Genomic DNA, 27120 nt, shown 5'->3' on the forward strand with positions numbered 1-27120 from the left:
AGTTACCTGTAGATAAATGCACACATTGTTTTCCGGTGCGGGTCTTGTGTTCTAAAAATAATACTCAATCGAGTACTCGAAAAAAAATAATGCAAGTACTCGAATAATAAAAACATTTAAAATGCCCATCCCTACTCACTCACTCGGTCACTCAAGTCCCGCAGAAAGGCAAGACACTCCATCATATATCTAGCTGATACACGACCCTCTGTTATTTAATTTTGACCCACTGTAGCCAAATACACAACCCAAGTTATCTAAAAACTGGCCTCTATCAACTCTACAGGAAACCAGCAGTCCAAGTCATGATAGATCCACATATCATTGGGAAAAGTGCTTTATCCATTAGATTGCCCATTTGTATTTCTGTTGATACCAAAGCAAAAATTAGGTGGCAGGGATATGGCATGTGTGTTTCCATATGAGTTTAACCATCAGAGTACTAGATGTTCCAATCCTAGTGTTTCCCAGCGACAGACTGGCGTAGTGTCCAGGGGGAACTTGTACATCAAGCTGTCTCACGCTACAGGGACAGAAGATAGGCTCCTGCTCTATGGGCCATTCTGGTTTGGACAAGGCTTACTTACTTAATGTGTTTTCTCCGGCAGGCTCATGAGATGTGTGCCCTGTTAATCCTGGGAGAGATCAGCGACCCTTCCCTCATCAATGCAACAAACGGTGCACTGCAAATGTGAGCCATCATCTCAGCTACTCAGCCTTTCATTAATGACACTGTTCAACACTGTAGAAAACCCCAGTTTCAGCTCTCACTCAGCTCTTTCCAACTCTCAAACGGTGTGACTCTGAACTCCAGGAGTTGGGATAAGTTAGAGTTGAAGCTGGGTCTGTTTAACACCATTAAAAACCTAGCGATTTGTTTACTCAGGTGGTCTATTGACTGTCTATCCCTTATCTCTCCCCTCTTCCTCCTCAGGCCCCTTCATATCGCTGCGAGGAATGGTCTGGCTACGGTGGTGCAGGTGCTGCTCAGCCGGGGGGCAGCCGTGATGGCTGTCGATGAGGAGGGTGAGTCACCACCGTGTCGGTTAGTGAAAAAAGACCAGAGCCCTATCCTACGTACGAGGTAACTTTCGTCAACTGAGTTCTACTCGGCATAACCAGTACCACGAACGTGGCTCACCTTTTAGCCAGGTACATTTCTATGGCAATGAATCCTTCAGAACTAACCTGCTCCAGGGCAGGCTAACTCATGACTAACTCAATTTTTCCTGAATGAAGTGTCTGAGCTGCGAGTTGAGGACCGTCATCATGCCCTTCATTTGAGGAAGACTACGGATTTCAATATTTTGTTAATCAAATGGTTTGTGTGCTAAAAAAAATATGTTAAAATACCGAGCACATTTAGTAATAACGGAATGCATTTGAAACTTCACACAGTAAAACTTGTGTATGACTTAATACAATTATTTGGGTAAAAAAAGGTGCACGTGGATTGATGAGCACACCATTAATGATAAGTCATTTCAAGCTTATTTCACACCATAGCTGCTAAATTTGCAAGATAACTTTTCTTTCATTTTAATTTCGGCACAAATGAAAATGTGGCACTGACTCGCCCATGGATTGATGTTTCAGCATTGTCTCAATGAAGAGTTTGGCATTCGACTAGCCACGTGCGACATGCATAAGCACCTACAAGCCTACTAGATTAGCGGCAGGCGGAGGAGCAATATTTACCGTCGTAGTATGGATTTTATTTATATATTTTAATATTAAGTCAGTTAAGAACAGATTCTTATTTTCAATGACGGCCTAGGACCAGTGGGTTAACTGCCTTATTCAGGGGCAGGATGACAGATTTTTACCTTTTCAGCTCGGGGATTCGATCTTGCAATCTTGCAAAGTTTGTTTTGTTCAATAAAATAATTTAGAACGTCACGGTATATCCTTGTATGGAACAATGACTGCGGGCCCCCACTCTCCTTCTCTGTGGCCAACGTGAGTAAGACATTTAAACGTGTTAACACTCGCAAGGCTGCTGGCCCAGACAGCATCCCTAGCCGCATCCTCAGAGCATGCGCAGACCAGCTGGCTGGTGTATTTACGGACATATTCAATCGCTCCCTATCCCAGTCTGCTGTCCCCACATGCTTCAAGATAGCCACAATAGTTCCTGTACCCAAGAAGGCAAAGATAACTGAAATTAAATGACTATCGCCCCGTAGCACTCACTTCTGTCATCATGAAGTGCTTTGAGAGACTAGTCAAGGATCATATCACCTTACCTGTCACCCTAGACCCACTTCAGTTTACATACCGCCCCAACAGGTCCACACACGATGCAATCTCCATCACACTGCACACTGCCCTATCCCATCTGGACAAGAGGAATACCTATGTAAGAATACTGTTCATTGACTACAGCTCAGCATTGAACACCATAGTACCCTCCAAGCTCATTAGGCTTGAGGCCCTGGTTCTCAACCCCACCCTGTGCAATTGGGTCCTGGACTTTCTGACTGGCTGCCCCCAAGTGGTGAAGGTAGGAAACAACATCTCCTCTTCGCTGATCCTCAACACTGGGGCCCTACAAGGGTGCGTGCTCAGCCCCCTCCTGTACTACCTGTTCACCCATGACTGCGTGGCCATGCACACCTCCAACTCAATCATCAAGTTTGCAGACGACACAACAGTAGTGGGCTCAGGAGGCTAAAGAAATTTGGCTTGTCACCAAATACCCTGACAAACTTTTACAAATGCACAGATTTGAGAGCATCCTGTCGGGCTGTATCACTGCCTGGTATGGCAACTGCACCGCCCTCAACCGCAGGGCTCTCCAGAGGGTAGTGCGGTCTGCACAACGCATCACCGGGGGCAAACTACCTGCCCTCCAGGACACCTACAGCGTCCGATGTCACAGGAAGGCCAAAAAGATCATCAAGGACTACAACCACCCGAGCCACTGCCTGTTCACCCCGCTACCATCCAGAAGGCGAGGTCAATACAGGTGCATCAAAGCTGGGACCGAGAGACTGAAAAACAGCTTCTATCTCAAGGCCATCGGACTGTTAAACAGCCATCACTAACACAGAGGCTGCAGCCTACATACAGACTCAAATCATTGACCACTTTAATAAATGGATCACTAGTCACTTTAAATAATGCCACTTTAATGTTTACATATCTTACATTACTCATCTCATGTGTATATACTGTATTTTATACCATCTATTGAATCTTGTCTATGCCGCTCGGCCATCGCTCATTCATATATTTGTGTACATATTCTTATTCCATCCCTTTACATTTGTGTATTAGGTAGTTGTTGTGGAATTGTTAGATTACTTGTTAGATATTACTGCACTGTCGGAACCTGAAGCACAAGCATTTCGCTACACTCGCATTAACATCTGCTAACCATGTGTATGTGATCAATAACATTTGATTTGATGTCATTTAGAAAAGGCCTTTTCAGTGTTAAAATTGGCCTATACATTTTTTGGTCCCAAAAATGAATACTCACCAGTATTCGACTACTAACGTCCATTCAGATATTCAAATAACCGTGCACATCTCTAGTTTGTAGTGTTTCTTTGTCAAATMTATCATTTTTTGTGTTTTCAATATGCAATATGATTGAACAAATTTGAACAATATGACGGGGGGTTTTTGCCGTATTTTTTTCTGGAAAATGTTGGCCCAGTCACTTACTCAGGCCCAGCCACACATCAATTTCTGCCTACGCCACTGGGGTGAGGTGGCCATTTGCTTATCTCGTTTTGGTGTGTATATGTGTCTGAGTAAAAGTGCTTAGCCCTCTTGACTAACCAGGTTGTTATTGAGAATTTTATAAAAGAGAATTTGTTCTTCCTAAATGTGAATTGTCTTTTAATCAATTGTGTGTGTTTGTTTCTTTCTCCTCTCGTCAGGCCACACCCCGGCCCTGGCCTGTGCCCCTAACAAGGATGTGGCGGACTGCCTGGCCCTGATCCTCTCCACTATGAAGCCTTTCCCTCCCAAAGACGCCAGCGCCGCCGCCTCCTTTGGCCTTAACCTGCTGAAGCACTGTGGCATCGCCGCCTGCGGGCCCCTGCCCAACGGCAACCTGCGCCACACCTACGCCAAGGACCGTCATGGCACCATCGGCCTGGACGGCTGCTTCACCGAGTGAGATGAAACCCCCCCCCAAACCTGCTCCCCCTCAGACCGCCCTACCCTATGAGCCCCTGTCCCGTTGTATCTGTAACTAACCGGATCGCCCCTCTTTAATCCACTATGATCCAGGTTACAACCACCCCCCCCCCCCCCTTTCTAACACACAACAAGAGCAGGAATATACTTAGATTCACGTGAGTGTGTGTTTGGATGTGTGTGCGTGTGTCTGTCTGTTTGAAGAAAAACGAAATCCCTAATGGGTGTAGTCAAACCTATATGCAATTATTTGCCTCTCCTCTGGCATCATTTTCATTGTTTATTTGTCTGTCGTCACTAGCCTGGGCTTAGGTAAGACACCCTCTGTCCAGTGTCCAGGACAGAGCTCGTCACAGAGTCCCTCTAAATCCTACCAGCAGTGATGATTTTTTTCCCTTACGATATTATCATGGACGTTTTTGTTGAATTAACAGATTCACAAGCATGTGTGACAAGTTCAGATAGTATCATTTTAATTCTAAATTAAATTTCAATTTTTGGTGAATTTTTGATATTGCACTTCAACAACGAATAAACTAACCTCGCAAATCCCAGTGAAAGCGATGACCTAGTAGAAGGAGAACGGTGCCTCCAACTTCTCCTCTGACTTAAACTGGTGCAATATGCAGCATGTGTGGGTATTTCCCGTGCTGTGCGTCTCTGAAGAGAGAGAGAGAGTTGAAAGCTCTGCAGAGAAACCCCATGGATTTGAAAATAAGCGGTTACAAGCTGGTGTCTACTCCCCTAGACATCCGACAACAAACACTTCCTAATGGCTAAGGCCATCTGAGTGACACCATCCAACGGGTCCAGTCACTGTCTGACTGGGGGTTTCTGCATTAGCCCCCCTCTCACGGAGTCCATACTAAAGGAAGAAGTTGTGGTTCTTGCCTGAACCCCACTACCGCTTGTCACTGTCGTAGGCATTTCTGGATATTTAACAATGTTGTGCCTATGGAATACTGAGAATTACTGAGAGATGGCCCCACCCCCTCATCCCCAACTAGTTTATGCCCTCTGATCTCCCACCTTATCCCTGATTATTTGAGACTTAAAAAGAGAACAATTCTAGTGGGATATTTTTAAAGGATGAAATTCTTTTTTTATTTTTTTAAGAAAGATGGGTTTAGCACACATACTGATTGCGGTATAAGCTATTGTTGTATAAACACTTGTTTACACAATGTAAACCGACGTCGCATTTACTTGTGAATTGTCAGTCAAATATGTTTGCACAACAGAGCCATGAGAAAAAACGTGTTTTTAATATAGCTGCTAAAATATTGCTGCCTTTTCCATGGATTGTATTCACGGTTTCCGTCAATGCGGGTCTACATGTAGTGTTTAATTTGACTTTTTACGTTATTTGGAATTGGAAGCAATATTCAGTCACAGACAGCCTTCAAAATCTTATAGCATTTGTATTTCCCTGCTGTTTGCTATAGTGGAAAGGTTCATGTAAATTTTCCCTTTTTTACCTATTTATCTATTCATGCCATACTTGTTTGCGTCTGTCTTCTTTTGCACATTAGTTGAATCAATTTAGTTTTGTGTTTCACTTGATTAAGCTATTTATGAAGATTGTTAGTTATGTTAATTAGAACATAATTCAAATTATGTTCACTCTGTTGTAATTGTTTTCATGTGGTTGTAGCGATTTGAAAAAATTCAGATTACAAAATCTATCAGTATTTGACCTTACTCACACTTCCATAAACTAATTGGAATTTAGGAACATTTCAAATCCATGGTGTACTGTAATATTACGCAGTATCCTATTTTGTTAATGTATTTTCAATATTACATAAATGTAGTTTGTCTTAGATAGTGAAATTGTGAAAGTAGTGGTAATGTACCGGTATCTTTACTCTTCACAACATATGGCTAACACTGAAAACAAAAATATCTACATTATGTTGCTATGGTTATGCATGGACAGCTACTTTTTTAAGCTTTTTTATTTTATGACAATCAGCATCACAATGGCTTTTATTTATAAGTAACTGCATCTCGGAAGTTGTTTAAGAAGTGTCTTACAGTATTTTATTTATTTGAATTTCAAAGAATACCAAAAGTAATTGATTTCTTTTACACCCATTTTCAAGTATGTGTGCTCCCGTTTCTCTTTTGCGTCAACAAGAACACCATGTAGGCATGTCTGGTACCAATACGTCTATCGTGTGATACACTGACAACCTCATCCACCTTTCTCAGTTGAATTGTTATTTTTTTCTCGAGATGCCTCAGTCCTATCATCACTTGTGTAACCTAATGATACTCCTAGAATTGTTCTCTTTTAATGGAATATCGAAACCATTTAGCATATCTCTTTAGATGTACAAACTATTATTTATATAAGAAAAAAACATTGCATCAATTTCTGAATAATTTTGCAGACTGAGATTCATTGTCAGTTCCTGGTGCATTCAACCATATGGCTGGGAAGGAACTGTTTTAAAACAGAATGGAGAAAAAAAAGGGGGAAAAACTGAGAGAAAAAACAGCMTATCTGTTCTGTGGCCAGTACTGGTATTCTACAAGGTATTTAATGTCAAAGCCTTTAAGAAAAAAATAAGATGACGAAGTCTATCCCTTACATGTAGGAATAGCAATGCCAAAACCAGTGTCGTCGTTGTTCCTCACCTTTATACTAATATGCTGAAAAAAATGATTGTATTAAGCTACCTGAACTTTTTGTGGCATTTTACATAAGCCTTTTTATATGATGTCAGAGAAGGTTTAGTTCAATGACGTGAGATCACATCGAATAGTAAGCCATTAAATAATGTTCTTATTATGTTCAAGGGTGACTTGCTATGTTAGAATTTTTGGGGTTGGTTTAAATATGAACTTCTCACAACTAGATCCCATCCATTGTTTATCTTATATTGTGTGACATTTCATTGACCATAGATTTGGTTTAGCCTATGGTTTTGTTAGGCTGGTTAGATACGACATTGAAAACAAAAATRCCCTTTTGAAACAAGTTTCATGTGGGACTGAACCCCTAACTGTTCAATTTGATGTCAAGAAAGCATAAATCGAGTGTGGGGAGGATTACATTCATGATATACCGGCAAGACCCTTTTTTATGTTTTTATTTCCTCCCTCTCCCTATTTAACCATTCCGTTTACATTGTGGACAAGGATTACCCTAGTATTGTGATTTTTAGGGCAATAGAACAATGGAAAGCATTTTTCGATTTTCAGTAATGCAACAACAAACAACTCTATTTTCACTCGGTCCTGACCCAAAGCACTTATTTCAAGAATAAGCACTTTTGTATATTTAATATCTCTATATGTATGTGTGTCTTTACATAGGTTACCTATGTAGATATTAACTTATATTTAGGGAAGACAATACCTTCAATGGAGAGATGAGAGTAGATGAACTGGTGACTGATCTTCACGATCATGGGTGATGTGTGGGTGCTTGTATGAGAGACACTGTTTAATTGGAGGGTCATGGTTCTCTTTGGGATCCGCATAAGGGAGCAGTGAAAAGTTGAAGGTCACACCTTGGTGTGCACACGTACGCAGCCCAAAATACATTTCAAACGGAAAAGTATACTTGCACTGCCTTTCAAAAACAAAAAGCAGGGGATGAAACTCAAGAACACTTTGATTAAGTGCAGAAATGTAAGATATTACGTACATTTGCAGACGTCTCCACTGAGCCATATTAGTCAATTGCTGATTTTTTTTTATATGTATGGTCTAAATTAAAGCAGGGGTTTTGGTTGTTAAATAACTGACATTTTTGCTGCACTGTTTAACTAAGAATGAAGTAATAGGCATGATGGGGACAATAATGAAAAATTAACTAAAGCAACATCTTTACCTCTGCCTTCTGCTCATGCATAGATGTAGAAGGATTGTGTTTTATCTTGAGCCATTGAAGGGTATTATTGCATTCAGTGGATGGGTTAGTCTATTGCCTAACAATGTGGTGCATACAGTTCCTTCAAAGTATTTATACCCTTGACTTATTCCACATTTTGGTGTTACAGCCTGAATTCAAAATGTATTAAATATTACTTTTTTCTCACCCATCTACACACAATGCCCCATAATGACAAAGTGAAGAAATTTGTTATGACATTTTTTATTGAAAATAAAATGCAGAAATATCTAATTTCTTAAATATTCACATACCTGACTCAATACTTTGTTTGAAGCACCTTTGGCAGCAATTACAGCTGTGAGTCTCTAAGAGCTTTGCACACCTCGATTGTGCAAAATTTGCCCATTAATATTTTCTAAAATTCTTAAAGCTCTTTCAAATTGGTTGTTGATCAATGCTAGACAACCATTTTCAGGTCTTGCCATAGATTTTCAAGCCGAATCAAGTCAACTGTAACACTCAGGAACACTCACTGTATTCCTGGTAAACAACTCGTGTGCATTTGGCCTTGTGTTTTAAGTAATTGTTCTGCTGAAAAGTGAATAAATCTCCAAGTGTCTGGTGGAAAGCAGATGGAACCAGGTTTTCCTCTAGGATTTTGTCTGTGCTTAGCTCCAATCCATGTATTGTTTTTATCCTGAAACTCCTCAGTCCTTTTTTTTACCTATATTTTATCAGGTAAGTTGACTGAGAACACATTCTCATTTCCAACAACGACCTGGGGAATAGTTACAGGGGAGAGGAATGAGCCAATTGTAAGATGTGGCAGATTAGGGGGCCATGATGGTATGAAGGCCAGATTGGGAATTTAGCCAGGACACCGGGGTTAACACCCCTACTCTTACGATAAGTGCCATGGGATCTAGTGACAACAGAGAGTCACGTCCCATCTGAAATACGGCACCCTAAACAGGGCAATGTCCCCAATCACTGCCCTGGGGCATTGGGATATTTTGTTTAGATCAGAGGAAAGGGTGCCTCCTACTGGCCTTCCAAAACCACTTCCAGCAGCATCTGGTCTCTCGACCAGGACCAACCCTGCTTAGCTTCAGAAGCAAGCCAGCAGTGAGATGCAGGGTGGTATGCTGCTGGCTTACAAGCATACCCATAACATGATGCAGCCACCACTATGCTTGAAAATATGGAGAGTGGTATTCAGTAATGTGCTGTGTTAGATTTGCCCCAAACATAACACTTTGTATTCAGGGCAAAATGTGTTGTTGTTTTTTGCAGTATTACTTTAGTGCCATGTTACAAACAGGATGCATGTTTTGGAATATTTGTATGCACAGGCTTCCTCCTTTCACCCTGTCAATTATGTTAGTATTGTGGAGTAACTCAGTTTTCTCCTATCACAGCCATTAAACTCTGTAACTGTTTTAAAGTCACCATTGGTCTCATGGTGAAATCTCTGAGCTGTTTCTGGCATCTGATTGAGGAAGGATGCCTGTATGTTCGTAGTGACTGGGTGTGTTGATACACCATCCAAATTGTAATTAATAACCTCACCATGCTCAAAGGGATAGTCAATTTCAGCTCTTTCAATAGTTGCACTTTGCGAGACATTGGAAAACCTCCCTGGTCTTTGGTTGAATCTTTGTTTTGAAATTCACTGCTTGAATCTTTGTTTTGAAATTCACTGCTTGACTGAGGGCCCATATCTGATTTGCATTTGGGAATGTGTCCCTTTCTGTATGTGTGGGGTACAGAGATGAGGTAGTCATTTGAAAAATAATGTTTAACACACTTATTGCATACAGAGTGAGTCCACTTACAGTATGTGACTTGTTAAGCACATTTTTACTCCTCAACGTCTTTAGGCTTGCCATAATAAAAGGGTTGAATACTTATTGACTCATGACGTTTCAGCTTTACATTTTTTATGTATTTTTTTTTTTTTTTATCTACAAACATAATTCCACTTTGACATTATGGGGTATTGTGTGTAGGCCAGTGACACAAAATATAAATTGAATCAATTTTAAATTCAGGCTGTAACACAACAAAATGTGGAAAAAGTTGAGAGGTGTGAATACTTTTAGAAGGCACTGCCTTACATCTATCAGTACAAGCCTCACTTGTCAACAGTTGGCACTCAGGCTAATAGCTGAGCTATCCCTCCTGTTAATCATGGACTCGCCATTTTTTCTATCAAGATTGCCTTACAATACCTCTCAAATTATGTATTGTTATTTTGTTACTCAATTTTTTTGTGTGGCCCATATCTGATTTGCATTTGGGAATGTGTCCCTTTTTGTCTTATCTCAATACCATATCAAAACAGTCGTCCTTAACACCCCATGCTATTACCTAGACCCACAAGTGCCGTAGAAATCCTGGTTTGTCTGCCTATGGAAAAAGGAAGTGTCTATGGAGATAAAAAAGTAAAGGTCAACTTTGACAAATGCCAATAATACCTTACCATGGCTCAAATTGCAAAAATTGGCAACTTTCTCAAAATGCTTCAGATTGTAGGAATAAGTGATATGGGAGCTTTGGGCAAGGGGAGGAGTGAAATGCATAGCATTAGGTAATTGTAATTTGCATGATGCAAGACTGATCAAGTTTTATTTGGGAGCGTGATCGAAAACACAATATGGCAGGGTGGCTAGTAGGGTAGAAGACGGTAAAATTGCACAAAYGTAGTTGAGTCAGAATACTGTAAACTGAGTTACGTGTTAAGTTGGGGGAAGAACTATTGAATGGAAGCATATTCAACATCTTTGTTTCCTTCCATTTTTCTTTTGAGAAAAATTCAGGGTACTTATTGATTTTGGGCAACTTGTAAAATGTTGCCATCTGATATGTGAGTGGAAAGAAAGACTAAGTAGGGTCATGTTGAAATTGGAGAATAGGAAAAACGTTATTGCTGTAGACACCATTGTCCTTCAAGTGAGAAAGCATTCATATGAGATCGAACACTTATGTCATGCTGATTTTAAATAACCTCTAAATGAGGTGTGGAAGGGATAAAGTTAGAAACAAAGAGGCTGTTGGTTTCTTTTGGTTATGCCAGTGATCCCCATGGTGATGCTGTCCATAGCGTATTCCTCTGGGATATCTGCCAATAACTGTACCTCGAGGACATCGGTGTCCTTCATTACTTGAAAACTCATTGGATAAAGGCAATAGCTACGCAGTTACCATTTTGTTTTTCTTTTATTTCCATTTAAAATATTATTTCGAATCAAGAGTACACAAAAAACATTTCCTCTTCTCCAAGCATAATTAAACTGCTGAATTAGATCTTTATTTGTCATCGGTGTACTGTTATCAAAGAATTCTTCAAAATGGCTACAGTTCACAAAAAAAGTGAATAAATTAACATGTAAGATGCGGTACATTATATTTAAGTGGATTTTAACAAGAAGTTAAAAGTAATAAATCTCATGTTATAGTCCGTCATAAATTTACATTTGATCACCAAAACAAACACGTCTTGATATGGATGGAATTATGTCATCTTAAGTATAGATCCATGAGTGAAGCACAATATTAAAGGGATACTTCGGGATTTTGGCAATGAGGCCCAATGAGACCCATAGATTTCCAGTCACTGCGCTAACGCTAGTTAGCAACTTCCTTCAAACTGTACGCAGACACATAAAAATGGTATCCACGAGTTCATCTGACTGGAGAACGGTCCCGTGTGGCTCAGTTGGTAGAGCATGGCGCTTGCAACGCCAGGGTTGTGGGTTCATTCCCCACGGGGGGACCAGGATGAATATGTATGAACTTTCCAATTTGTAAGTCGCTCTGGATAAGAGCGTCAGCTAAATGACTTAAATGTAAATGTAATGGAGAAGTAGATAAAGGGCTTCATTGCAAAAATGCCAAAATATCCCTTTAAGTTCTTCCATGATTCTAACTGCTGCATGTCTGTCCTGTCTATGTACACAAAATATTTATTTGAGATGTTCAGATTCTTTGATTGCATAGTATGTTTATGCTTTCATTATTCATTTGTCATTGTTGTACAACTACATTAGGTGGAAAAGATTTCCATGCTTATTCAATCATAACTTCCAAATGCTTGTTAAAATGGAACAAAACTGTTGGTCCCACTTTACAAATAAGGCCTTGAAATGTAGCAGTAAGAAGTGTAATTTCGCAGAATTTGGCACGTGTCTAACATCATTATTGAGAAACAATTATCAAATGTAATTGACATTTGTTCCATTTTCATGTGGGATTGCCCATATCCCTGTATACCGCGGCACATATACTTTAGGTCATGGAAAAAATAAATAAAAACACACACAACAAACTGGTTATAGAATTTAACAATTATATATTGACTCCAGACTTCTGGCCTTTTCTTTTTTCAGAGACTGTAATTTTTTTGTTGGCACGCATGTAGCTAGTGCTCTTTTCTGCAATACAGTCCTCATAGGTGGTGTGGCCTGTTATACTGTCCAAAGTTTGTTTGGTCCTGAATTAACTAGAGTGAACTGGTTGAATARGTTTGTCTCTCTTGTGCCTCTGTAGTTAGTTAAGGCGTAGCAACATATACCTATGATCAAAACAAAGCATACTGATCCTTGGATTCACTTTATTCAACCCAGTAGTTGGCTGCTTTGAACAACTTCAGGGACAAAATGTCGACACACCAATTGCTTTTATTTAGTCTGTTTTCTCTTCCTCTTTAAGGGCAGTTACTGAGTTGACCTCTTATTCCAAAAAATACTATCTAAGAGTAACGTTACTCTTTAAAGGGATTCAATGGTGTTGTCTTAGTGGAGAGTAATGTCGACACTTTCTATTATGTGACTTCATGTATTACTTGATTAGCCGTAATCTGACATCGAACAGTTTACCTCAAGATGTTATATCTCGCAACGATTATCCAAGCCAGTGCATTTTGTTAATATATTGAACCTCATTGGAGAGTAAATGTTATCTGATACATATTATGCAACTTGAAAACATTTGTAACTTTTTTCTCTTTGATTTGATGGTTTCTTCATGACTTGACTGCTTCTTGACAACTACCCATAGGATGGACAGTGCAAATAGGTGAATAAGGATATTAAATCATGATATTTCCATTAAAGGAATGCCTTAGTAGGCAAAAAAGAGATGTCTCAGAACGGAAGTTGTTTTAGATCCATCATAAAGTACCTTATTTATGAGAGTTGTGTGTATTGTTATACTGTAACACATGGCTGCTCAAAATGATGGGGTTGGAATCTATTTTGATCTCGTAGAAAATTGAAGATGGTTAAAGAATATTATTTGAACTTGTAAAAGGCAAAACTCAGATCCTCTATTACTGTCAATACAATCCTGACTGACACTTTGTCCTGACACAAACAGGTATACTAAACTGTGTCATTAGAAAACAATTGAGCAAATAGTAAAGTCTGATTTTTATATTTTATGCATCAGGAAATTGGTCTTCCATTCATGCCAACTGAAAGCCTTATTGTTGATAAAAGTTGAGGTCGCACCTCTCAGGAGCACAGCTATTCACAATCACAGACGGGGTGAAGTCAGTGAGCCATTGTTCATTCATAATACAAAACATGATGCTATGCTAGAGTGCTTCCCAGTCTCATCATCCATGTGGTCCACTGTGGCTTGACTCCTGGAGAAATTGTTAATTGGCTGGATACATTTTTCAAAGCACAAATCCAAAGTAACACTCGTGGTGTTGTCATAAATCCAAACACCTGGATGTACAACTTGACTGTAGTTTATTTAGCTCTTGTTTGATTCTTGCCTTAGTCTTGCTTGGCTTGCCATATTTTTCAATGAACAGCCTTTCTTAAGGGACCTGAAAAACCACACAGTGAAATAGTTTTGGATCACTGTGGTGATAATACTGAAGTTTTAGTGTGAATTCATAACAAAAGCAATATTGGCAAGTGCACTTTGTTGGGTGTTCTAAGCACATCACTAAAAATGCACTGCAGACAGTAGTGTGTAGAGATTGTTGCTTTACTTACTCAACTAAATGGTATTGAAATCAACATGGTGAATTATTATAAAGCTGAGAGAGAAAGATTTAATATTTGTGACAGTTGTAGTACCATTTTAGCAGTGTATATGTTGATTTGKTCGGGATGTAGTTTTAGTTGGTGTCTGTACAACCCCTTCTAACCGTATTTCAAGTATTTGAATGCAAAAAGAACACACTTAAGATAATCAAGTATTAAAAGTTGTAGCTTAAACATTTTAATAGCTAGTTTGTATGCAACCACTTTATTTGGGCATCTATGTTTGGGTTTTATATAAATTGTTCTCTGTATTGCGATATGTTCTAAGTATAATATATGTAATCTTCAAGGTAACATCAAGGCACTGGGTTCGGTTGAGATGGTGGTAGAATATTGTATTTTGTGGACAAGAAAGACAATGGATTGCTATGCCATAGAACTTAAGGATGTAGTGATTAATTTTATAGTACAGTGAGTAGGCATAGAGTTCTATGTTTGTGTGATGATTTGGGCAGTTAGCTGTCATGTCTTCATTAGTGAGTATGATGTCAAGAATGTGAGTGTGAGATGGCAATATGAACTGCTATCAGCAAAAGGGCAAAGAAAAACTTTACACACTTTCCTGATTTACAAATACTGTAAAGAATATTGTTATTTTGTTTCTAAGTTTCTAATTGGTAACGCAAAGTACATTCCCTTTGAAACACAAGTGATGTTTGTAAGATTCTGGTGCTATGGTCTTTTAATAGTTTTTGGTTTGAGTCCATAAATTGGATTATTTTAATTTGAGCATATTTGAAAATGATAATATGTAAGGTTAGGCCTACTGGTTTCTGGTACAGTATCCTACGTAGTATGTGTGGTAGCCTAATATGCAGTAACTGACCCTTTGAATAAAATGTAAAACTCTAGTGTAATTGAAAGCCTGAGGTTGGTGGTTGGCCGTGTCCTTTACCTTAACAGCCCTCCTTTTTATTTTGGTCTGGATATATTAAGCTCTTATTCAGGAGGGCAGAGGCATCTTGTTTTGATTCAGTCATTGGACATTGCTTTGTATGATGCTGGGATTTGTTTACTCCATAGACCAGCCAGGCAAAATATAACACAGGCCATGTCTACGGGCTATGACCTTGAATTATTATGTGCTTTGATTGGCTAGCAGTGTCCTGTCCATATTGCTTCTGCTAGAATTTCATTGGCTCCTTGTTTTGCTGCAATTTTTTTCACCATCTCGGAAGTTGCGGGTTAAAGTTAGGAATTGGTCAAGAATTTAATGTCAGGGACAAGTGGTTAAAAAAATTGCGTATCTGGTTGTGGTCCTTGGAATGGATAGGATATGCCAAGCCAATGTTTAGGATAGCATGTTAACTTCCCATGTGACTTCAGTGTGAACTGTAGGTGATCATGAAAGTGTTTATTGTGCTTCATTTAGGCCTAATTATAAATTCAGGTGGTGCAATGTGAGCAAGTGAAAATGCATAAAATGCTTTTTCAGGCCTTTTGTCAACTTTTCACTCTTTTCTCTTGCACCTTAGGCTCTGTTTTGAAGTAAGTTACGGCTACTGCTGCCTGGTGGAGAGTTTGAGCATGTCTGCATTCAGTATTGTGTATTTTCTAGAGACTTCAGTTGCTTACAGCAACAACAAACAAAAAATCTTATATACGTTTTACTAGCATGACATTGTGCGATATTAAAATCGTATTACCTCAGAAATATATAAATTAATATTAATGAATTGAAATGGGAAAAAACGGTCTCTCATCCAAAATGGAATCTCATTGGCAAGATACAAAGTCCATGCGATTTTGAAAGTAAAGATTACTTTTGCTACTAATGTAATTGCTATGATCATGTTTTGCCTACCTCCTTGATGCACAACTCATCTTTTGTCTTCTTAGCTCATAACCACCTATACTTGTGTCTCAAAAATATGAACTCATATTAATCACTTTTAATCTAAAAGACAAATCTAATGTGATCTTGATTTTGTGTGTGTGTATGTACGTACGAGCATGTAAAATGAAAGGAAAAATAATATATCACAACAGCCACTGGAATGTGAAGCCAAACTGTATTATGATCAGAATGAAATCTCTTTAAGGTCTGTTGTAGCATACACGTGAACCTCGTCTGTGGTACATGTTTGCTATCCTTCAGATACTTGTTGCAAGAAGGTACTTTATGATTGCTTTTATTTAACACCCTGAAAGTATCCTTTATCCACCAGGAATCATCCAATTTTTCATAGTACGGTGGGTTTTTACTGTACGTTTGTAAGTTGAGCCATATGTCTAAACATCAAGTTTACAGTTGTAACTGTGTGAAACTATGAGATATTGGGAGAATGTGTGTGCATCTAACTTCATTACAAAAGCAACAAATAACTAAGGCTCTTACTGAAGTCTGATGATGAATGTGGTGTTTACGTGTGGAGGTAAATGTTATCGTATCCAGCCTTAAGCATTCAAAATAAAATAAATGAATCATTTGTCATACAACCCCCCCCGACCTTTGCGATTTTGACTGAAGCAGAGGAATGTGCGATGCAGCATTAGGGGTTAGAGATGCCCTAAAAGAGACACACAAACCCCCCTCTCCCACTCCTGAACAAATATCCAACTTTCATGATAATGCAATCCTTGAAAGCACTTTGCCTTTGTATATCATTAAGTGTGYTAGTGAATGGTTATTTGTTACAAAAATGTTACATGTATAATGATTTGAGTGAATCAAACAACGTAATCTGCATTGACCTTTGACATTACAGGAGAAACTTAAACCAAGGCATTGAAACCTTATCGATTTTATACATTGTATGCTGCAGCCTATGAGTCTTGTCATTCAGTGTTGTGGCTTAGGATTGGTTGTTTAAATAAAGTGCTATTGCTTAATATCTACTTTGTTTTTTGTTCACTTTTATACAGTTGATGTCAGAAGTTTACAAACACCTTAGACAAATACATTTAAACTCTGTTTTTCACAATTCCTGACATTTAATTCTAGTAAACATTCCCTGTCTTAGGTCAGTTAGGATAACCACTTTATTTTAAGAATGTGAAATGTCAGAATAATAGTAGAGAGAGTGCTTTTTTTCAGCTTTATTTTCTTTCATCACAATCCCAGTGGGTCAGAAGTTTACATACACTCAATTAGTAGTTGGTAGCATTGCCTTTTAAATTGTTTAACTTGGGTCAAACGTTTTGGGTAGCCTTCCATATGCTTCCCACAATAAGTTGGGTGAATTTTGGCCCATTCCTCCTGACAGAGCAGGTGTAACTGAGTTAGGTTTGTAGGCCTCCTTGCTTGCACATGCTTTTTCAGTTCTGCCCACAAGTTTTCTATAGGATTGAGGTCAGGGCTTTGTGATGGCCACTCTAATACCTTGACTTATTGTCCTTAAGCCATTTTGCCACAACTTTGGAAGTATGTTGGGGTCATTGTCCATTTGGAAGACCAATTTGCAACCAAGCTTAAACTTCCTGACTGATTTCTTGAGATGTTGCTTCAATATATCCACATAATTTTCCTTTCTCATGATGCCATCTATTTTATGAAGTGCACCAGTCCCTCCTGCAGCAAAGCACCCCCACAACATGATGCTTCCACCCCCGTGCTTCACGGTTGGGATGGTGTTCTTCGGCTTGCAAGCCTCCCCCTTTTTCCTCCAAACATAACGATGGTCATTATGGCCAAACAGTTCTATTTTTGTTTCATCAGACCAGAGGACATTTCTCCAAAAATTACGTTTTTTGTTCTGATGTGCAGTTGCAAACCGTAGTCTGGATTTTTTTATGGTGGTTTTGGCCAATGGCTTCTTCCTTGCTGAGCGGCCTTTCAGGTTATGTTGATATAGGACTCGTTTTACTGTGGATGTAGATACTTTTGTACCTGTTTCCTCAGCATCTTCACAAGGTTCTTTGCTGCTGTTCTGGGATTGATTTGCACTTTTCGCACCAAAGTACATTAATCTCTAGGAGACCGGCTGCYTGGTCCCATGGTGTTTATACTTGCGTACTATTGTTTGTACAGATGAACGTGGAACCTTAAACCGTTTGGAAATGACTCCCAAGGATGAACCAGACTTGTAGTCTACAACTTTTTTCTGATTTCTTTTGATTTTCCCATAATGTCAAGAAGAGGCACTGAGTTCGAAGGTAGGCCTTGAAATACACCCACAGGTACACCTCCAATTGACGTCAATTAGCCTATCAGAAGCTTCTAAAGCCATGACCTCATTTTCTGGAYCTGTTAAAGGGCATAGTAAACTTCTGACCCACTGGAATTGTGATACAGTGAATTATAAGTAAAATCTGTAAACAATTGTTGGAAAAATTTCTTGTCATGCACAAAGTAGATGTTCTAACCGACTTGCCAAAACTATAGTTTAACAAAACAATTGTGGAGTGGTTGAAAAACAAGTTTTAATAAGTGTAATGTAAACTTCTGACTTCAACTGTATATGCTTGTATTTCTGATGGCCAAAATCCAACTACACACCCATCTGTCAGCCTTAGGCTACTTTTTGAACACAGAGCCCACACAGCACATTAGCTAAGAGTAATTTTATATTTTAGACATCTCATGGGAAAACTTAACATTGAGTGCAGAAAATTAAAGGAAAATATTTTGTTTAAAAAAAGGTATCACATTTTAAACAAAGGGATGGTAACATCCCTGCCTGTCTTCCTTTGAAAAACACATGACTTCCCATTAAACAGCTTAATTGTAAAAAACAAATGTAAGGTAAACTCTTGTTACAGCTTTTGTGAACCGTGTTCCTTAAACAAACCTAATTAAGATACTATTTCTTAACCCACTTTATAAAGACAAGTAAATAATGGTCATGGTAATTTCTACAAAACTAAATAATATATAAAGACTGATTACACAGTTTGTAAAAGAAACACGAGTCTTCAGTGGTAGAGTCTCTCATTTGAAATTTCTGGCACGTGATGGACTTTGCTTCTCTCTTCTCTAATCATCTTTTGGTAGAACGTCTGGTCTCCTTTCCATTGACAGTGGTCCCTCCTGGATTGGTTGCCCTGCTGCTGACACCACTGCCAGCCCGCCCTCCCTGCGGAGGGGTAGTTGAGCTCCCGGAACCTTGTGAATTTACACCGTTCCCATTGGTAGTGTCATTTCCTAGAATAAGAAATTGTAATGTACAAATTAGAATGTTCATAAAGTGATAAAAGGAAAAGTTGTTAGTGTTCACAATTAAAATGAAGACACTGCTGTTTATACACTTTAGGTGGCTGAACCAGCCACTCACAGGTAAAATATGCAACTTTACAGCTTCAAGCAGCAATTTAGTTTACTGCTGGAGACATGCAGGTGGAATTGTTGCATATAGCACCTTAAGCAGCAGAGGTCAAAATTACTTTTCTTGAAAAACACTAACAGAGGTAGCTGCCGAAACACTTCCATTTGATGTCACTTTTTTTGTTGGTCTCTGATAGTGGACTTACCAGCTGAGTTATTGTTCAGTATGTTTCCTTGGTCACTGAGTACCTGGGAATGAAATAATCTGTTCACTTACAGTACAAGAAAAAGGCACTTATTAATATTTTTCCCTTATCCTTCCGTAAAGCTTTCTGTAGTAAGACATGCTTACACACTGACATCCTTATGTTCAGAACACCCCTTACCGTCTTGTTTTTCATCTGGTCCATGTTAGAATATTCTAGGTTAGGCTCACTGAAATTTGGCACCTCGGAGTACACCATGCAGAACCTGAACAAAACATTAAGTGGGCATTAGTTTAGACCAGTAACTTATGACATTACATGCATCTCTCAGCCACATTTACATGGCTGCAACTACAGGACTTACTCTCCAATCTTCAACAGCTCTCCACCTCTGCCTGTGTACAGAGTCAGGCAACCTTTGAACACAGACGCATATCTGGAGAAAAAGGCAGCAATTTCAATACAATATTGCAGACTACTAATAACGTATGGCACGTATTCATCCGAATAACTTCATGCGGTTAGGTAAAGTAGACATGATGACTGGGTGGTCTTATTTCTGTATTGATTTTATACTCAGCAGTAGGTTTGGAGCTTTGTCCATACAGTGGAGGTGTTGACTGGGATGTGACTCAATAACTCACCCCTTAGTGAGTCTGATTATGTCACCGGTTTGGATCAGTCCCCCCACCTCATCCCAAACAGAGATGCTGATGCTGCCTGTTTTGTCAGCCACCTTACAGGTCCGCACCTCATGCCCATCCTTTGTCTTTGTCACTCGTCCTATGTGAGGGGTTATGAGGGACAAATAAATCAGTGGCTTTTGATTTTTTTTACAAAGACAGACCAAGCTAGTTGTACAAGGAAAGTGTCATATCTCATTGTGAGGAGCGTAAACATCCACTTGTGGAAAAAAGAGGGAGGGTTCAACACAGGTAAGTTATTTGATGGCTGGTATGATTCAAATAAACCAACATGAACTGTTCTCAGACTACATAGTGGCATACAAGAAGGATGTTACTCACTATTGAGCCATTATATTGTGTGTAAGATTTTACATAACTTTTTTTCCCACCCCAGTGCATTACAAGATCATTAACATTTGATTCCTAGTAATACTGTTATGAGTTAGTATTTGAAACAGCCGCCCCCCCCCCCCCCCCCCCCCCGGTTTCCAGTACGATGAAGATAACGTTGAGATTCTTGAGTCCTGGCTTGATGTCCTTGACGTGGGTCTCAGTCGTCATCTTTCAGATTCTCGTCATGCATCCACAACTGTAGCTAAATCAACTTTAGACCAAAGCAGCACTGAAATGTTGACGTGAGTATGAATACATGATTAGAAAGTATGCAACCCAGGTTGACTAATGACTTGTAAAGTAGCTAGAAGCTGCTCCAAGCTGCAATAACCAAGCTGCAGTAACGTTACTCACTGCCATGACCTATGAGCATTATGGCAGCAATCTAGCTATCGTTAGTTATAGCTAGCTAACTGGGTGCCAGGTTGTTAGCTACAAATGACATTAACTTTACCTCAACGGTGTGTATTGTCGTTCACAGCTGCGTTGTCCGATATAAGGGATTTTAAGCCATGGGACAAATCAGTTTAAATATAAGTATTGTTTTCCTGTTTGTAAAAGGGCTGGCTAGCTAGTTGTTTTTCGTGAGCATCAGTATGTCACTACAGTTGTCCCCTGCTGCATTGTTGGTCAAATTTAATGTCAATCAAAATTGTGTCCAATGGCAATGGACTATATAGGATGTGCTTTAGAGCTAATCATGTGATAGGCCCTTTATCTGAGAAGGGACACTGATCGTACCGAAGATAGGTGGAGTCAACTGTCAATCAACGATTTGACAATTTGGTTGCTTAGCTGCAGGAGTGAGGGCTGGACGTGGAAATGTGGTGACGGGAATCAAGAAAAAAATGGATATCATGCTGGCACGCTAACCCAAATACTGACGCAAACGTAATTTAAAATGCCATTTAACCATTGATTGTTATATCAACAGGTAACGTTTCTCAATTCGACGAAATATCACTAGCTTTGCTCTCTCTCTCTGTTTGTTTTCCTGTGTGATTCCACCTTGTGCCAGCCAGCTAATCTGTAAATTAGCTAGCTAACGTTTGTTCACGTAAATTAGTCAGCTGTGGTTAACTTGCGTGCACACTGGCTAGTCAGATTTTCTAATTAGTATCCAATATGTATCTTTCATCTATATGCAGCTAGCCACATAGCTAACGTTACGTTATTCCATTTGGAACAGTAATGATGAGTTACGTGTTTGAGTAGCAAACAGCGCTAATCATATCGTAAACTGGTTATAAAGTAAATTAAAGGGACAGTAACTTTATTCATTCCAACAACGTTGCATAACGTTACTATTTTTCCACAGACTAATTTTCCCAGGACATCATTACCTAGGCCCCAGGTTGCTCCTCTCCTTCCCATAACTCTGCCCCAGTGGTCCTTATTTTCAATGAGTAGGAGGGCTATGGATTCTGGCCCAAGGAAGGAAAGACACCGGTGAGTGGACATTGAACACACATGTACAGGTACTGGGGGTGGCTGGTAGCCTAGCGTTTAGCGCGTGGGCCCATAATTGAAAGATTCCTAGTTCAAATCCCTGAGCAGTCTAGGTGTAAAATCTGTTAATCTGCCCTTGAGCAAGCTACTTAATCCTGATTGCTCCAGGGTTGCTGTCAATAATGGCTGATCCCTAGCTGTGACCATAAATACCCTGTAATTTGACCTTTTGATCATTGATTACTATAAAGTCAGTGTTTTAGTTGTATTGTCCATATTCATTGAGAATGTTGGGCTTTTTACTTGTTGATTTAATCCATGCACCAACTCATTGGAATACCATGTGATAGATCCAGGTAGTTATTTCAAAGTGCACTGATACCCAAGAAGTATCCACACCATAAATGTTCATACTACCGCTAGTCTTAGACAAAAATAAAACCCACTTGCACTATAGTGGGTAAGTGTCTTTATAGTTAGTCTTGACTCTTTGTACACAAAATGAAATCACATCAGAGAGAGAGTGTGCAGTAGATTCTGTTAATTAATGACAAGCCCTTTGCTTTCAATTCTGATAGACTTCTCATCTCAGTGTCTAGCCCAGAGTTTCTAGATCCTAGTGGAACTTTTCCCACGTCCAAGCCTATATCTATAGTCGATTGATTGTTCTGATTTGGAAGTCGTCATTTGCATCGCCGAGCAGTGTCCAAGAAGGAATGTGTCTGTCAGGAGCTCACTGGGGCAAGAAACTCTGAGGGCCCAGAATATTTAATACAATGTTGCAAGTTTGTTACCTAGAGCTTCAGGCCAGACAGAGTTCATTAGTTGATATAATGTTTCAAGTTCCTTGCAGACAGGCCATGTGTAGCCAATGTGATTTATAGAATATTTATTTTTTATCCGGCTATTTTCTACCTGAGAGCTGCAGTGTTTTTATTTGTTGGCTTTATGTAAGCTATTTTTACATATGGGTAATGGCAATAGAAGTTACTTTTATGTTTGTATAATTTTGTTTTAGATAGAATGTTGATTAACCACATGACATTGATTTTTGAGATGAAGACTTTATTATAAATGAAACTGTTCCACGAGAATGTGCATATGAAACTCATAACGGGCGCACAGATCAGTAAAAATGGTACGACAACCTGGCACTCCAAATGGAAAAGGTTGCCGACCGTTGGTGTAGCCTATTACTGGCATCTTCAGGAGCTTAATGGGCAGAAWCTGCGAAGGCCAGCAGCAACGGAAGGTGGAGGGTCGGGAACAGGTTTTTTGTTTTGGTTAGACTATATTGATCTATGGTTTCCTCTTTAGTAATTTGAGTGTCTTCATTTTTAATCGCAGTGCTTAAAGCATCAGACAAGCTCAGTTGCCTACATATAGTTGATTTTATTCAAACAGGGTGTGTCTATATATGGAAAAATACACATTTAACATTTTTGACCGATCGATTTCTCGAAAGAAGACAACTCTCGGTCGACCAAGATTTTTTTTTGTCAAGGACAGCCCTAATCCCTTTGCCATTCCTAAATCATGCAACCTGGTTATACTGGATGTCCAAGGTATCTAAACCAAAGGATTTCCAATATTTCCTTTCCTAGTTTGTCGGGCTTGCCAGACATTACGCTAAAGTCACTGACTCTCCTCTTGTCAGTCGGTGTAGCCTACCGAATCGCATTGGTGAGAGAGCTGTTCATTTGGCTTCCTAATTTGGATAGGCTACTGTTAGGCCTAGGATTTGGGGGGTCGAWTATCTGCAGATAAATTATGAAAACATTAGATGAAGATTGTGAATCATCACTGCAGGAACAATAGGTAGTGGAGAGCCTAATTCTGGTCCAAATATGATAATTAGGGCCCTCACGGAATCCAGGCATTAAAACGGAATTCAACAATATTCAACAATGTATTGATCTTATTAGGGAATCAACTACATTTATTGAAAATGATTTAATCTGTCCAAATTTATCATAAGACATCAACAGAATGCATCAGTGATTCGTATTTCCTGCAACTTTCTGAAGAGGCATTGAGAATACCCCTGTCTGTGTGTGTGATGCACGTCTACCACGTTGTGTAGCCGTTAAGGATGATGCTAATGAAAACGGTCTTCTGGTAGATGGAGACTTTCTCAATTAAATGTTAACTACTAAGTAGACTATGCTTACCTGGCAGAATGATATCATGACTATTTTCATCAATCCAGTGGGTATTTGTTTTGCAAACTCTACCATATCAAAAACACCGGTAAACAAAAGTCTATTTAATCTATTTTGAATTCAGGCTGTAACACAACAAAATATGGAATAAGTCAATGCACTGTATATACAGGTTGTTTATTTTGAACATGATTGAGAACTAAGCGAGAAGATATCGACCCTACTGTTACGCTTGTTTACACTGAGCTGCACTGAAGTCGGAAGGCAATCATGGGTACATGAAGACACTTTCTCGATGGAGCAGTGTGGATAAAGGTCAAATTTGGATAACAGTGGCATATCCCATCCTTGCACTGACGTACGTTTTCCAATCAATATCTCGCGCCGGCTCCACAGTGTCTTAATGTAACCTTGATTGCATTTCGACCCCAGTGCAGCTTCATGTAAACAAGCGTAACGGTAGGGAAGGTATGTTCTGGAAAATTGAATTCTATACTTTTTTCTTTGAAGGTGTTCCATGTTGTTTTATAATCCTGCACGTGGGATGGCATGTAGGTTGTCGTGTTGGTCTGTACTCTGTAGGCTTACCATTTCCTCACCTGTGTTGCAGGTTGTAGTTGGATCTGGGGATGTGCCATGGGCTACGACGTCACCCGGTTCCAGGGGGAAGTGGATGAGGACCTGCTGTGCCCCATCTGCAGTGGAGTCCTGGAGGAGCCCGTGCAGGTCAGTGACGTGCACATGTCTGTACCATTTCAGCCATTGGAGAAGCAGTGCATTTCAATGTTTAAAAAAAAATCAGTGCTGCTTCAGTCACTGMAAAATAAGGAATTGTCAGTGTGTTGTAAATTCAGTTCCATTTCAGTCAAATAGGATCCAGTTCTTGTCAACGCGTTGACCACACACATGCTGTTCCATTTGTCGTAGAGAAAGGAGAAAAAAAACTGACATTTCAGTCCTGTAGGCCGTGCGCAGGCCATTTATTTTGTGATGCTAAAAAGATGATTATCATCTTGTCCGAAGTGCTCTTGCTGATATGCTGTTCTTGCATTTCTATAAACATATCACTAGACTTATAATTTAATTCTCTATGATGAAGCTCCAGTGATGAAGATCCAATGCTTGTATGGGGGGGTGGGAGCGATAATAGACATGAGAATGGGCTAAATCGCGTCTTAGCCAGGAAGGATATGGGCAGAGGGAGGAGAGCATACAGGGTAATTGACTTTTAGAGGGATGCAGTGACAGAAATGGGAGAGGACAGAAGGTAGAGGGAAGAAGGAAATATGGAGAGATGAGCTCTGAAGGAAGGTCTGTCCGTTCTTGTTCTAGATGAATGAGAAGAGCCTTATGTTTGTAGTGGTGCAGAGGTGTAGGTAATCAGGATAGAAGAGGTGAGTGGCGATGCTTAGTCCTGTTAATGTAAATAAAGCATAGGGTTGCTAACATAACAAACCAATCTCCCAAACCGAGACCAACCATGAGGTGAGTAGCTTTAAATAGACACACTTGAAAAGGATGAAATTGTTTTCCTACGTGTTTGCCCTTGGAGCAAATGGTTGCTGGATTGTGCTTTTTACATTTACATTTACATTTAAGTCATTTAGCAGACGCTCTTATCCAGAGCGACTTAACACTTTTTCCAGCCTAGGGATTGGTCAATTGATGTTATTGGTGTTCTTTGTTTTGCACTGTGCTTAGGAGAGAGTGATTAAAACCAAGATGGCGTAGCAGTGTAGACGTGTTTTGTTTCGTCCTCTCATGTACGTTTGTATTTTTCGTATTTCTTGTATATATATATATATATTTATTATTATTTTTTATAATTTTTTTTCTATCTCTTTTCGATTTTTAATTCGATTATACCTTCCGGTAACCTACCTAACCCAATGTGATACGGAATCGCTATTATTTTTTAACTTTGGAACACATTCAAGAACCCCCAGTAGCTAACCAGCTAATCAGCTACAAGCTATTTAGTCATTTTTAGCCGCTGCTAGCAGCTTTTACCTTCTGCACAGACACCAGCCCTGTTATTAGCCTGGATATTACTCACCAATTTACCAGCATCGGACTGTCTCTCGACAACAACGCCGGATTCCTGCCGTAATCCCTGAGCCACTACTTCTGATCCTCACAGCTAGCTTGCAGCTAGCGCCACTGCCACGAAGCTAGCACCAGTTAGCAAACACAATTCTACAATTACAACCTCTCTTTCGCCATCGCCATCCGGATGTATTCGAGGGCCAGCCGACTAGGGCATACAGGTCGCAGTGGTGGGTCGTATAAGGTGCTTTAGTAACAAAACGGATGGCACTGTGATAAACTGCATCCAGTTTGCTGAGTAGAGTATTGGAAGCTATTTTGTAGATGACATCGCCGAAGTCGAGGATCGGTAGGATAGTCAGTTTTACTAGGGTAAGTTTGGCGGCGTGAGTGAAGGAGGCTTTGTTGCGAAATAGAAAGCCGACTCGATTTGATTTTGGATTGGAGATGTTTGATATGAGTCTGGAAGGAGAGTTTGCAGTCTAGCCAGACACCTAGGTATTTATAGTTGTCCACATATTCTAGGTCGGAACCGTCCAGGGTGGTGATGCTAGTCGGGCGTGCGGGTGCGGGCAGCGAACGTTTGAAAAGCATGCATTTGGTTTTACTAGCGTTTAAGAGCAGTTGGAGGCCACGGAAGGAGTGTTGTATGGCATTGAAGCTCGTTTGGAGGTTAGATAGCACAGTGTCCAAGGAAGGGCCAGAAGTATACGAAATGGTGTCGTCTGCGTAGAGGTGGATCAGGGAATCGCCCGCAGCAAGAGCAACTCATTGATATATACAGAGAAAAGAGTCGGCCCGAGAATTGAACCCTGTGGTACCCCCATAGAGACTGCCAGAGGACCGACAACATGCCCTCCGATTTGACACACTGAACTCTGTCTGCAAAGTAGTTGGTGAACCAGGCAAGCAGTTCT

General features: G+C 39.8%; 2 protein-coding genes and 1 pseudogene across 4 annotated transcripts in view; 2 read left to right on the plus strand and 1 right to left on the minus strand.

Annotated features, from left to right (window-relative positions):
* The window catches only part of LOC111970233 (serine/threonine-protein phosphatase 6 regulatory ankyrin repeat subunit C-like), a 62610-nt gene extending 37751 nt beyond the window's left edge, over positions 1 to 24859 (plus strand). The window contains exons 26-29 of one of the 2 annotated variants that reach the window (XM_023996854.2): positions 609 to 691; positions 935 to 1026; positions 3891 to 4128; positions 24768 to 24859. In XM_023996854.2, coding sequence (XP_023852622.1) covers positions 609 to 691; positions 935 to 1026; positions 3891 to 4128; positions 24768 to 24774 — 420 coding nt within the window. In that variant the 3' untranslated portion in view covers positions 24775 to 24859. Of the gene's footprint in view, positions 1 to 608; positions 692 to 934; positions 1027 to 3890; positions 16893 to 24767 lie in introns of those variants that run through there. The other variant, XM_023996855.2, reaches the window with a different exon arrangement.
* LOC111970234 (SOSS complex subunit B1) lies at positions 18547 to 21160 on the minus strand. 2 transcript variants are annotated; one of them, XM_070445641.1, is made up of 7 exons: positions 21001 to 21160; positions 20635 to 20757; positions 20112 to 20249; positions 19832 to 19903; positions 19648 to 19732; positions 19468 to 19510; positions 18547 to 19141 (listed from the first exon to the last, which is right to left on the minus strand). In XM_070445641.1, exons 2-7 carry the CDS (start codon positions 20712 to 20714, stop codon positions 18978 to 18980), a joined length of 582 nt encoding a protein of 193 aa, XP_070301742.1. In that variant the 5' UTR covers positions 20715 to 20757; positions 21001 to 21160; the 3' UTR covers positions 18547 to 18977. The 2 variants fall into 2 exon arrangements, with proteins under 2 accessions (XP_070301742.1, XP_070301741.1); XM_070445640.1 differs by having other exon boundaries at positions 20635 to 20775.
* Positions 24794 to 27120, plus strand: part of LOC111970690 (E3 ubiquitin-protein ligase NRDP1-like) — a 17159-nt pseudogene continuing 14832 nt past the window's right edge.

The sequence above is a fragment of the Salvelinus sp. IW2-2015 genome, linkage group LG11 (assembly GCF_002910315.2).
Source record: "Salvelinus sp. IW2-2015 linkage group LG11, ASM291031v2, whole genome shotgun sequence".
NCBI lineage: Eukaryota > Metazoa > Chordata > Actinopteri > Salmoniformes > Salmonidae > Salvelinus > Salvelinus sp. IW2-2015.